Source organism: Bipolaris sorokiniana (assembly GCF_000338995.1).
Source record: "Bipolaris sorokiniana ND90Pr unplaced genomic scaffold COCSAscaffold_13, whole genome shotgun sequence".
In the NCBI taxonomy this organism is placed as follows: domain Eukaryota; kingdom Fungi; phylum Ascomycota; class Dothideomycetes; order Pleosporales; family Pleosporaceae; genus Bipolaris; species Bipolaris sorokiniana.
In genome coordinates this window covers 332,077-344,050 of record NW_006911907.1, presented here as the reverse complement: position 1 = coordinate 344,050, position 11,974 = coordinate 332,077, and the positions used below count along the sequence as shown (strand labels likewise).

At 51.0% G+C, this 11,974-nt stretch overlaps 6 protein-coding genes across 6 annotated transcripts; 3 read left to right on the top strand and 3 right to left on the bottom strand.

Moving 5' to 3' along the window:
• The first annotated feature begins 180 nt into the window (after positions 1-180).
• COCSADRAFT_39576 (uncharacterized protein) lies at positions 181-3,558 on the top strand. Its single transcript, XM_007704874.1, has 2 exons — positions 181-1,624; positions 1,673-3,558. Exons 1-2 carry the CDS (start codon positions 232-234, stop codon positions 3,463-3,465), a joined length of 3,186 nt encoding a protein of 1,061 aa, XP_007703064.1. The 5' UTR covers positions 181-231; the 3' UTR covers positions 3,466-3,558.
• On the top strand, positions 3,550-4,162 carry COCSADRAFT_236679 (uncharacterized protein). The gene has a single exon (XM_007705046.1). The coding sequence runs from the start codon at positions 3,633-3,635 to the stop codon at positions 4,014-4,016; it is 384 nt and encodes a 127-aa protein (XP_007703236.1). The 5' UTR covers positions 3,550-3,632; the 3' UTR covers positions 4,017-4,162.
• Positions 4,163-5,594: 1,432 nt separating this feature from the next.
• COCSADRAFT_174190 (uncharacterized protein) lies at positions 5,595-6,329 on the bottom strand (the record flags this gene model as incomplete). Its single annotated transcript, XM_007705045.1, has 1 exon — positions 5,595-6,329. The coding sequence occupies one exon, from the start codon at positions 6,327-6,329 to the stop codon at positions 5,595-5,597; it is 735 nt and encodes a 244-aa protein (XP_007703235.1).
• An 82-nt stretch (positions 6,330-6,411) lies between these two features.
• COCSADRAFT_236629 (uncharacterized protein) lies at positions 6,412-7,083 on the bottom strand. The gene has a single exon (XM_007705044.1). The coding sequence runs from the start codon at positions 6,852-6,854 to the stop codon at positions 6,495-6,497; it is 360 nt and encodes a 119-aa protein (XP_007703234.1). The 5' UTR covers positions 6,855-7,083; the 3' UTR covers positions 6,412-6,494.
• A 229-nt stretch (positions 7,084-7,312) lies between these two features.
• On the bottom strand, positions 7,313-9,115 carry COCSADRAFT_149090 (uncharacterized protein; the record flags this gene model as incomplete). Its single annotated transcript, XM_007705043.1, has 8 exons — positions 8,971-9,115; positions 8,881-8,891; positions 8,803-8,823; positions 8,738-8,752; positions 8,535-8,682; positions 7,721-8,466; positions 7,628-7,673; positions 7,313-7,563 (listed from the first exon to the last, which is right to left on the bottom strand). Exons 1-8 carry the CDS (start codon positions 8,993-8,995, stop codon positions 7,313-7,315), a joined length of 1,263 nt encoding a protein of 420 aa, XP_007703233.1. The 5' UTR covers positions 8,996-9,115.
• An 84-nt stretch (positions 9,116-9,199) lies between these two features.
• Positions 9,200-11,953, top strand: COCSADRAFT_39573 (uncharacterized protein). Its single transcript, XM_007704873.1, has 3 exons — positions 9,200-9,745; positions 9,799-10,232; positions 10,284-11,953. Exons 1-3 carry the CDS (start codon positions 9,453-9,455, stop codon positions 11,531-11,533), a joined length of 1,977 nt encoding a protein of 658 aa, XP_007703063.1. The 5' UTR covers positions 9,200-9,452; the 3' UTR covers positions 11,534-11,953.
• Positions 11,954-11,974: the final 21 nt, after the last annotated feature.

Genomic DNA, 11,974 nt, shown 5'->3' with positions numbered 1-11,974 from the left:
TGCAGTCGTGGGATAACGCAAAAACGTAGTAAACTTGTGGTAGGTGGTGCGCAGCGTCCGCGATGCCGTCTCAAAGAAAGTTGCGTGCGGCGCGCTAAGAACGCGGGCGGTGAAAAGCTCGGGCCAGCTCCATCAAAAAAGATTCTCAAGATACATCCAGTGCACGACCATTACGACAATCGTCACCCATTCTGAATTTTTACGCCAAGCTTACTCTGAGGAGCAGCTATCATGGCGGACGCAACTCCCCAACTAAAAAGGAAGAGAGAGGAAGCTGCGGCGCAGAAAAAGGCCAAGAAGCAGAGGAAAGAAGAGGCCGCGGCGGCGCTCAAGGATGGTCGCAACGGCGAACCCACAATCTCTGCGGCTGATTCGACACCCAAATCTACTAAGACACCTACGCCAAAGAAGCAATCGAAATCGGCGCCGCAAACAAATGGTGTAGACAACGATGCGACCAACGGTACCCCCACAAGTGCGCAGAAAGCCAAGAAGCCGCAAGCGCAGCAGAACGGATCGGTAGACGATGACGAGGCACAAGCTGCCGGCGCAACAGTCAACGGAATTACCGATGAATTGGCGCAAGCTGAGGAAGAGAAACTAAACGGAGTAGTCAATGTGGGGGACAAGGCAGCACGAAGGAAGGCGAAGAAGGAGAGAAAAGAGAAGAACAAGGCAGAGCGCAACGACCTTGGCACGACCGACACATTGGAACTGGTCAAGAAGAAGAAGAACAAAAAGTCGGGAACTTGGGTTGTATCCCCTGCTCAAGGAGGATGGTACTTGCCTGCGGACCCAATATTCTCTAAAGATGAGAAATACCTAATCGTTGGGAATCTCAAGTCGCTGTGTGTCTATGCCACGGATACATCTTTGCTTGTCAGCGAGCTCTTGGACAACGATACTGGATCACTCACAGCATACGCTCTCTCCACTGTAGCGCCACACCTAATCTATGCCGCTTACTCGTCTGGAGAAATTATGTTGTGGGACTGGGTAACGGGTAAAAAGACCGGGCGATGGGAGATTGGTACTACGGTCCAGAACATGGCTGTTATCACACAGCCCGAGTCTGATCAAGATCTTGTGTACTGCCACGAATCCGAAGATGGTCATAGCCTTACTCTCCGCTCGCTTCGCACCAACCGCCAAAGCTCAGCCGGCGAATCCAAGTCGGAGCTCAAACAGATACTCAACACAAGCTCTGCAATCCGCGGTATCCAGGTTCTCCTACAAGGCAAATACGTCATAGTTGCAACTGTCGATTCACTCATTGTCGGGAAGCGCATTAAGATCACAAAAACAGCGCTTCACGAATTTGAGTACGTCTGGCGCGAGCTGAAGTTCTCAAAGCACATCAGAACCTTCAATGTCTACCATCGCGAGAAGCAGGAAGCCAGCAATGGAAAGAAAGGTGCACAAGATCAAAGGGAGATCCTTGATGTTGCCGTTGGCGAAGAGACTGGCCTCATCCTCTTGTTCGAGGACATCTTGGCCTCATTTGCTGCGATTGAAAGCAGTCAGAAGGGCAAAAAAGAGAGAACAGATACTGCTGAGAGCTTCAGGCCCAAGCGGCTGCACTGGCACAGAGATGCGGTGGGATCCGTCAAGTGGTCATTAGATGGTGAGTGTGTTCGTATTTAGGGATGCATACAATTACTGACATGGCCAGGCAATTACATTGTTTCTGGTGGTGACGAGACTGTTCTCACGATCTGGCAGCTTGCTACGGGACTACCACAACACCTACCTCACCTGTCGGCAGCTATTGAAAACATCGTAGTCTCTCCCACGGGTTCTGCTTATGCTCTGACACTTGCCAACAACTCAGTCATCGTTCTGTCTACGACCGAGCTCGAGGCGCGCACCAACGTTGTTGGCATCCAGTCACGAAGAATCGACACTGAGCAAATGCCAAAAGAGACCAAGTCTGGTAATATGTACCTTGGCATCTTCGAAGCAGTACCTATGATCGCAGACCCCACAAACCCTAATGAAGTATCATTTGCAGTGCCTTCGTCACAGCCCCGTCAAAAGAAGGGAGGCCTGAAACCAGAGCCATACCTACAGACGTTTGACCTTGCGAATCAGCGTGCCAAGAGCCGACAGGCATTGACACGCAACAACGCAACAGAGCCTAATGTTGCTCCTGACGGCGGCCGGATCGAAGAACCCAACGTTACACACATTCAAATCAGCCATGATGGAGAGTGGCTTGCGACAGTTGATGAATGGCTTCCACCAAAATCGGATACTCGTTACCTCAATGAAGGCATTCCTGAGTTCAATGAGCAGGAACGCCTGAACCGTCGAGAGGTATACCTGAAGATCTGGCGACGCGACAACAGCAGTGGACAATGGAAGTTGGAGACTCGAATTGACGCACCGCATTTCTTTGAGGACAGATGTGGCAATGGACGTGTTTATGATCTTGTCGCTGACCCTACTGGTGCTGGCTTTGCGACTGTCGGCGAAGATCATGTTGTAAGGACTTGGAAGCCGAAAACGAGACTACGCGATGGCATTATCGTTCGCGGGGCTCAGCAAGAAGGTCTGATTACCTGGTCACTCGACCACGCGATTGAGATCAGTGACAAGCTTGGTATTACCGAAGGATCGCAGCAGTCTTTGCCTCCACGCACCTCGCGGTTAGCCTTTTCTGCAGACGGTTCGGTTCTTGCTATGTCCGTTTCTTGGGATTTCGAAGAGGATGCGGGAGTAACGCATTTGATTGACACCAGCAGCGGAACTATTCGACGGTCGCTGACAGAGATTGATGTGACTGCCTTGTCAGGTCTTGGGTTCGTCAGACAGTACCTGGTAGTAGTCGCAGATGCCATTACCGTCTGGGACATGGTCGCCGACCAGCTTGTGTACAGCGTCTCAATTGAGACCCCTGGCCTTGACCGCCTGGAGCGCGTGCCCCTGGTCCGACTTGCTACGAATGAGACGGATGGTACATTTGCTGTAGCATTACCTCGACTGGAAAAGAGCGAGCTGCATGCTTCCAAGATCAAAAAGGCGTCGTCCAAGGTCTTGATCTACAGCCCGGAGCATCACAAGGCGCTGTGGAGGGGGAGCCTGTCGCCTATCACTCTGGCTCTTGCATCTCGAAGAAGCGAGACCGGCTACATTGTCCTCGACTCACGCTCTTGCCTCAAGACGATCAGCCCAAATGCTGGTCCCCTGCAATTTCTCACCCCACCACCTGAAGAACAGCTCGAGGCGCACCGTATCACCCACCCAGATGAGGCTGACATGGAAGACGATGAGTCCGAGCGACCTCTAGCCAACCTTTTGGTGTCGGAGGATCTCACGCAGGACATTGATCAAGACGAACATGTATTTAACATGCAGGACCTACAAAACGTGCTGCATGATGGCTCTGTACCCCCGCCTCCACAGGGCCTTTTCAGTAATATTCTGGCGTTGATTGGTGGCAAGACACAAAAAGTAGCGGCATAGACGCTGTGCATATTTGGCGATTATGTATCTCATTCGCTTTCTTCTTCTGTAGGATACAATGATATTGACGTGTTTGTATGTTACAATATTGTGAAGATAGAATATGTTGACGTTTTGGAGGACGGTGTTGAGTCTTCGTCTTTCAACACAAGTCCTTATTAAAGCAAATGGTTATTACAATAATGCTATGCTTGCTGCGCATATGTGTTATTCCGCACACTCGCTCCTTGCATCACAATCCCGGTTGTCCTCGCCTTGCCTACTTACGCAAGGCCACCAACCCCTCGGTACCAAACAAATGCGGGGTCATCCTCAGCGCCCCGCCCCACTGCATCAGCCATGCTGTTTCCGTGTTGTCAGCATCTCAGCCTCTCATTGCATCGAGCCCAGCTCTTTTCATCTCAATCATTCAAATTATAGTCATGTTAAGTACAGAATTTGCCATCAACAGAACACGCCCGCTTGGCTTAGTGGTACAGCGTCGCACTCGTATTATATTATATGAAATGCGAAGATCCGCGGTTCGATTCCGCGAGTGGGCATCTCATTGAGTGTATTCTGTTGTTTTTGCACTCGATACCTTGTTGGTATGCTCGAGTTTGGTTGGGGTTGGTAATTTTATTTTATTTTTGAAGTTTGAATCAAAGTGTGTACGTATATGCGGTTCTTGTTGCTGATTTGGGGCTAGCGCAGGAAGTATAATCTTTCATTTATTTTTAGGCATGGCTATGAGAGGTAGGTTCCTGGAGAAAGTTATTTTATTCTATTTATTGATTCTTCGGTAAATGTGTTACTTAGTAGGGTGTGGTTTCATCTGTAAGTGAAAGTGATAGTATTTACTTGAATTAATTGTATAGACTCTTGCTATTCCAAAATTCAACTCAAGGCCACCAACAGTACTCTACCAAGATATCAAAAAAAAAGACAAAGAGTTTCGAAACAAAGTAGCAATACACGTTATCTCATCCACCAGGTTCATGAGTTGCTAAAGTCTGAATCTATGCAGGGTGTGTGTGTGAAGGACTAATTAGCGCATTTAGTCCGCGTCACAACACACCACGCCATTCTCCTCCTACGCCGCGGAACACAGCGAGTAAACAAAACTTTATTCCGTCAGTTACGCCGGATAGGTTTTTTTTCCGCTGACAACCGCGGGGTCCAATGGAAAGATGGAGTGAGATCAGGGGAAAGAGAAATAAGGAAATGGAAAGGGGGGGACTAGACCTTGCTTATCGGATATTGGGGACGGAACTGAACGAGGGGAGAGGTGGGGGGGACGGAAAGAGAGAATTAAGGTTCGGATAAATTGGAAAGGGAGAAAAAGGAATAATTAGGTGCTGGCTGCTAGCGGACCGTTTGCGGTGCGGGACGGAGTAGTGGGTGGAGGGGTAGAAAAAACAATAATATTTTAGAACTTGTCCGGTGGAGTGATCTGGGTTGATTATTGAGAAGGAAAAGGAAATGATATAATGATCGAAGATCGATGAATTTTCATCTGACAATCATACTGGAACAGACTAGCGAGGCTGTTTCAGAAGCAAAAAAATATGGATAAAAAATATGCCAAGTGAGGTTGGCGTGAAGGATAGTATTGGTATGGAATAAAGTTACTTTGTTCCTCCCAGTCGTCAATAGAGGTATATTCCTTCTTCATCTTCATCGCCTCCTTCCCTTCAGCCTCTCGGGCCCCAACAAAGTTTGCTCCGCTCTGCGTGCCTTTTCTCTCTCCACATTACCATACTGGTTCTCGACTGGGGGGTATCGTTTGGTTGTAAAATGCATTGTATGCGTAGTATCGGCACACAATGTAAATGGGAGTAATAATGGAAAAAAAGGGAGAATAGACAAGAGCAAGGAGACTGATGGCACAGATTTTTCTTGAATCAAAGAAGAAACAAAAAACTCCCAAACCTGCGGCCTCTGGTGTCATGAAAGGAAAAAAAGGGTGTATATGTGATAAACAAAAAAACAGAGGAAAAAAAGTAAAGGGCGTTAGGAAGAAGTGTGAGATGCCGTTAGAAGATGCTGTCATGAACATGAATGTCCTCCTCCTCGTCCCCTTTGGTTTCTTGCATATCTCGTACCATAAGTGGTGTGTGAGTATGCTTGTTATTAATAGAATTCTTGTTTTATAGCTCCCATCGTGTCGACTTTGATTTGTTATCGGAGTTGGAGTTGTTGTTCTTGGGCTGGATAGGTTCGTCGTGCTTCCCAATGTCTTTGAATAGATCGTCGGCGCTCAGACTCAGCGCATCCTCATCGAGGCCAAAAGAGCTCAGACCAGGTAGAGCCGGGGCCGGAGGACCCTTCTGTTCCGGAGCTTGGACAGGCTGGGGCTGCGAGACGGTGCGAGTGTTTGCGTAAGTGGGCGTGTTGACGTGGCCCTCTGGGACGGGGCCGGCGATGAAGGTTTTCCTCTTGCCGAACCAGCTGCCACTCTTCCTCCTGTTCAGACTGGGCGCCTGGCTGGTGATGGTCGCGGGAGAGCCCGGCCGGTCAGACTTGAGGCTGTCGGAAGAGGAGAGGGTGCGAATGCCGAGAAACTTGCGCACAGACGTAGGACGTTTGCTCGAGGGACTCGTGGGGGACATGGTGCTTGCTCCATCACTGGTGCGGCTCTCTCGCGGGTATGAATCAAGAGTCAAGTCGTCGGATGGCTTTTCTGGAGGAGGCGACTCTCTCTGGGGTGGCGAGGTGGGCGACTTGGGGGTGGGATGGGAGGAGAGCGGTCCCTTACCCGGTGTGGGAGGGCGAGGCGAGTCGGGCGGACTGTCGAGCGGCGCGGGTATCGAGGTGCCCTCTGTGAGGGAAAAGTTGATAGGCGTCAGCGTCAATGGCTTGTACTGGAACTTTGTCGACGACATGGCGGGCAGAGGCAGGCGCGTGGACCAGGCGAGAGTGGTGTTGGGGTGAGGTTGGGAAGCAGAGAGAGTCTGCTAGGGTGGCAGTGGAGGTGCTGTGGTTGGCGTGGCAGCGGTAGGTGAATAGCAACAAGTACTATAGCAAGAGGCCGCAGGTGGGTGGAAGCTTCAGGAGGTGCGTCGGGCTGATGAAGCGGAGGAACGTGACGGGGGTCTCCACGGCCGGGGGTCGAGAAGTGGGTAGCAGGGACCGGGGGCGTTGGCACGAGTTGCAACACGACGGAATACTACGCAAGACGCAAGACACGCAAGCGAGCGAGCGCGGCAAGGTAAGGCGAGGCGAGGCGCGGCAAGGCAAAGGGTAGTGTGTGTGTGTGGACAAGGCGCCCATGCGTGGCTGGCCCAAGTGAGTGCGCAATTTCCAACGGCGACGACATGGAAACACAGCCAGTTGAGTGTGTATGTATATAGGACGACTGTGTAAATAGATGGCCGCTGTCCACACACTACATACATAGGCACATGCATAAAACCCGCGCCGGCAGACGATATGCAGCCCAAGCCCACGTACCTGGCATGCCGTGGCTGCCCGCCCTGCGCCGCCGCTCTCTAGCCTGCCCGGCCCCATTCCACCAGCCACTCAGCGCTGCCCTCGCCCACACTCGCCCACGGATCACGACGTCGACATCCATACAACCATCATCCATACGCATACTACACGACTGCCTGCCCAAACCCAGCCCATGTCTGATAACACTGTGTTTTGTTGACAGTCGCCCGTCCGACCTACAGCACTGCCTTCCGCTGGCTTGTCCATTTCCTTGCGCTACCCCTGATTGGCCGGCTCCCGACATGCTGATGTAATCGCCCTGCCGTCCCTTCCATGCCACCTTCGGTGTATCCATACATACATCTGTACCATACATCTGTACCATACATCTGTACATACACACGTACATACACACACAACTCGCTCATACCCCCCTTCACCGCGTCTTACGCTGGTGAATCTCGTCCAGTTCCGCAATCTCATCCAACAACTGGCACGTTTCCAGCGGGTTGGCAATCCATGCTGTAGTGCACGCCAATCGCGCCTTGAAATCATTTGCTCCCGCACTAAGAAACTGGTCGCCCACATGCAGCGTCTTGCTGCCTGCAATTCCCCCAAAGATGCGCTGACACGCCAGTACTCCCCATGATTTGTCCCCAATGTCAACAAACACGTCGTTTCCGCCTGCTTTCGTGTCAGTACACATATATCTTCACCCCATATTGCCCAGGATCGCGCCTTGTAAACTCACCATTGAACGCGCAAAACGGCAGCCGTTGGCCAACCTCAGAAATTTCCTACTAGTGTCAGCACAGCCCACTGCCCCCGTCTCCGACGCACATACCAAAATCTTTTGAATAATCAACACTGTCTCTTCTAGCGTCTCGCGGCAAAATTTGTATCCAGGCTTGGGCACAATGCCCACTGCTCTCTCTTTGCGCACCACATTGGCCTCCATCCGGAAGTTCCGAATCGTGTCCCTCAGCGAGGCCTCTGCCAGGTCCAGGAGGTCCTTGATATCCGTCTCGTGCCATAGCAGCATCTCTTCCAACAGCCACTCTGCTCGCGGTACCAGCCTCAACAGCACTGGGCTGTTTTCGTCAAACTTGAAACAAAAATTGCTTTCGCCTCCCATGATGAGCAGGTTCTGGCGAGCTTCTCGAGGCAGATCAGAGGCCTGGATGGCATCGAGCAGGCCGTGAAGTCTTTCGTAGTATGGTTTTGCCTCGGTGTATCCAGCAGCCGTAACAATGCCAATCTTGGATCCACGTCGCATCAGTCCCAGGATCTTTGGGATGATTGGATTGTCGGGCTCAAGATTTTTTCCGTCGTCATAGAGCGTTACATCTCCGTCAAAAGTCACGAGTTCCAGCGGGCCATTGCGGATCAGACTCATTACCTGGGCTGTGTTGAGAACCAAGCGAACGTCATTGAAAGAAGGGGGCACAAAACGCCGGTGGCTAATGAAACGCCGCTGGTCTTGCCATATGAATGCATCGTGTAGTGCTAGTGGTGTGAAGAAGTTTGCTACTGACGGCACCAGCAGCTTCAGCTTTGACCGGTCTGGCTTGCCATCTTTCTGGTGTTGAACTGTACGGCGTCAATACAGAACAGCTTGGCTCTATGCTTTAGAGAATCCATAAGCTTCAATTACTCACTGTGATCGTTGATTATCTCTTCCACATCACGCATAATCTCGGCATACCGCCGCTGAGCAATGTTGGCCTGCTGTTCGACCGATTCGCCATTGGGTTCAAACACGGCTGTAGGATGCGAGTGCAACACAAACGGAACAGCTAACAGACCCTGCAAATCTATGAGAAACTGGCCAATGTGACTTTACAGGCACAATGGGTATTACCTTGATCCATTCAATCTGATACCACGGTTAGCCAAAGCAGGGAATAGAAACTGAGTGATACTCACGAGCTGATCTCTTCGATGAGTCTTCCAGACATATTAGCGGTGTACAGCCAAATGCTCAGTTAATCACGCTCCACACACCTTGAGAGCATCTACAAGACAGGGAGCATCATGTCAGCATACTGGTTGCTTGCACAAGTAGCCATAGCAGTAAAAGGCGTCAGCACTTACATTCTACACGGTATCTTGTCGTCATTTTGGCAGCAGTTCGGTCTGTGAGAGTGGGAGAAAAGAGAGGAAGATGGGAGAAGAAGCAATAAGGTATGAGCTGTCACTATGGTTGAGGCTGTATGTCCAAGCTTATCGGAGTCCGCCGCTAGTGGCTCGAGAGGGAAGGGACCATGCACAGGTGACCTGTGATATCCCCGCACAAAACTACTACATGCACTACGACAAGATCAAGAGGCTGTACTTCGATGTATGACCGCTATCACTGGTTCGGTCATCACTCGCCTCTCCGCACCAAACAATGGACGCTGCACCAGGAACCCGTGGCTCCGTGTGCAACGCAAACCGACAATCGATAAGCGGGGGATCTACCAGCGGCCGCTACTGAGAGCTCCGACCTTTATGCAAGGGCCCACCGCGCCGGAGCAAACCACTGCAACTCACCTTCTACAATCCCCTCTGCCGCTGCTAGCCTTGCCGTCGCCATGGATTCACTAAACAATGTCACGCTGCGGCCATGGCCAGCTACCGAAAAGGAAGAGCTGACCCAGGACGACCTGTTGATCAAGATTGAGCAGCTCGCAAGCGAACGGGGCCATTTGCGCAACATCACCGAACAGTCGCTGCAGCAAGACATTGACACGGGAAAACACGTGCCCGACGATGCCGACGACGCAACTAAGCAGGAGGGCAAGGACAAGGAAACCGATGCGCCGTCCCGTCAAGAGCAAGCAGAAAAGGTGTTCAAAGCAGGCCAGGAAATGTACAGCCACTTGGAGTACGTATCACCCACATTGCCACGCCGACGACGCGACGTCTGACGAGAAACAGGTGGGCCAAGTTTGCTGCTACCAATGCGCTCGATCTCGTCTCTCTCGTCCTGTCGCAAGACCCGAACAAGCGCAGCCTCAACTTCTTCAGCCCAACCTTTCGCGAGCAGGGTCTGAACCAGGGCATTCCTCTCGGGTCTTTTGGCATGAGCCGGGAGAATCATGAACACCGAATCCGTAAGCCCGAGGAGCAGCAGAGGTTGCAGGATGTCGAGGCGAGACAAGAGGTTGTGGCACAAGGCGCACGTATGGACGCGCTCGACTCGTCAGTAGATGAAATCTTAAAGGCAGCAAAACACTTGGAGAAGGAAATACGACGAGAAACAAAGTACTGGCACCAGATTGTTTCTGTCTCGGATAAGGGCTGGCCTATTCAGCGTCTACGTCAAAACGTGCGCCACGCACCTTTTGCGGTGCGCTATGGACTTCCAGAAGGTAAGGCCCACCCATTGAACGGAGATGTACCAGAGCTGACAGAACCTTTAGCGAGTGATCACTTCAAAGCCCGTGGTTTCGCCCCTCTGCAAATGGATAAGGATGGCAGCATCATTCTAGATCCAGCTCTTGCACTAAAGCCAAAGATACTCCGCGTTCGAATCAGTGTTAATGGAAAAATCACTGGAACATCTCAAATTTCAATTGACACCGAGCTCGCCAACCAGTCACTGGAAAAGTCCATCCAGTTGGCACGGGATTCTTTGTTCGAAGAAGAGCTCTATTACGAGATGAGTTTGGAGACGCGACAGTTGTTAGCATACGGAGTCGAATTCCGGGACTCTGTCATTTATGTTGATGCGCCTCAAATGGGCAGCCTGTCGCAAAACCGCAAGCTGCTCATCGACTGTGTACCCCGAGACGATCCTATACCGAGCAGCCAATCTCGCGAGTACGACTGGCTGGCTAAGAATATTGCTGAATCACTCCGCCTTTTGCTGGCTCATGAGCATAGCATGCGTCTCTATCGGAGATCACAGCTCCCACCTCCATTAACAGGAAAATCACGTGAAAAACAACCACCGCCATTGCTCCGTACACTCCTTGCTGTCCTTTACCACATTGAGGGCGTGGATTCGCTTCACGCCTATCTTGGATCCGTTGCGAAAACTCTCCGCAGCGCCGGTCTGGACGTGACCTTGGAAACAACGCGTGAAAATTCCTGGGCAACTCTTGTTGGAAGCTTAGAAACATCATCCAAGAAGGGCATATCAGCTACTGATCAGCTCTTTGAGATTTTCATGAAGCCGTTTGGTGGAACTGCTACTTTGACCCTCCCTACTTCAAACGGCGCACAGTCGGAGACTTTGAGTATCATTACACGTACCATCATCGGCCAACCCACTTTCGGCACGGAACATAGATTAAGTCTTCCGTCCACGCTAAGCTCCGATCTTGGATTGTTCCAGCAGCAGAAATTTGCTACTGTCGAAGAACTCAAGTCGTATCTGGACTGGATCCTTTCGCTCCACGTTGCCCATCGATTACTCAAGAACGACTACTCTTCACGCGCGCAGACCAGAAGCCAAGATGCGCGGCTCTCGATTCGGACCAAGGATGCGAAGAAAGGTGTTGCATCATCAAAGGATATTAGAATTGAATTCAATGATGGGGAGCTCAAGATCGCAAAGTTTGCCACAGATGCACCGGAGGAATCTGAGGATTCAGAACAATCGCATACCTGGGTTGGGACAGATGACAGCACCTCTTTAAAAGAGGTTATCAAGAGTTGGGTTGGATGAAAGTCTAGACCAAACGGCAGCTGCACGCAAAGTTTCAGCGTCCCTCCAGCTGCTACGTTGTCCGAGACTACATTCCATCCGATTTAAAAACGAGGACAGTCATTGTCGATTGTAAGATTATACAAATCCCTACGACATCAAAAATACAAGCCTTCCTGCTCTTAGTTCAAGAACAGGTACCCTGGTCTAGCTCCGTCCGCACCGTGCCGCCAATGTCGCATTGCATCACAAAAGCGGGGTGAACCGTTATGATGTCTAAACCGTAATTAGGTAAATACTCTTGGATACAACCTCAAATGCAGAGCTAGATCGCCTGTAACCCTTGTTTTTTCAAGTACCTGACACGTACATGACGTGGAGACTATTGTACGGCCTAATCGTACCATCTGAGGTCATTTTCGCAGTTTACGCGTGTTCAATGTAGAGTTGTATAAGTTGATG

What these genes read in the sequence shown, in the direction of transcription:
- COCSADRAFT_236629 (XM_007705044.1), bottom strand. Translation starts at nt 6,854, where the DNA reads ATGCATGTGCCTATGTATGTAGTGTGTGGACAGCGGCCATCTATTTAC.
- COCSADRAFT_39573 (XM_007704873.1), top strand. Translation starts at nt 9,453, where the DNA reads ATGGATTCACTAAACAATGTCACGCTGCGGCCATGGCCAGCTACCGAA. An exon ending in GAAATGTACAGCCACTTGGA is followed by an intron (nt 9,746 to 9,798) that starts GTACGTATCACC and finishes GACGAGAAACAG; the next exon opens with GTGGGCCAAGTTTGCTGCTA. An exon ending in GCGCTATGGACTTCCAGAAG is followed by an intron (nt 10,233 to 10,283) that starts GTAAGGCCCACC and finishes CAGAACCTTTAG; the next exon opens with CGAGTGATCACTTCAAAGCC.
- COCSADRAFT_39576 (XM_007704874.1), top strand. Translation starts at nt 232, where the DNA reads ATGGCGGACGCAACTCCCCAACTAAAAAGGAAGAGAGAGGAAGCTGCG. An exon ending in CGTCAAGTGGTCATTAGATG is followed by an intron (nt 1,625 to 1,672) that starts GTGAGTGTGTTC and finishes TGACATGGCCAG; the next exon opens with GCAATTACATTGTTTCTGGT.
- COCSADRAFT_236679 (XM_007705046.1), top strand. Translation starts at nt 3,633, where the DNA reads ATGGTTATTACAATAATGCTATGCTTGCTGCGCATATGTGTTATTCCG.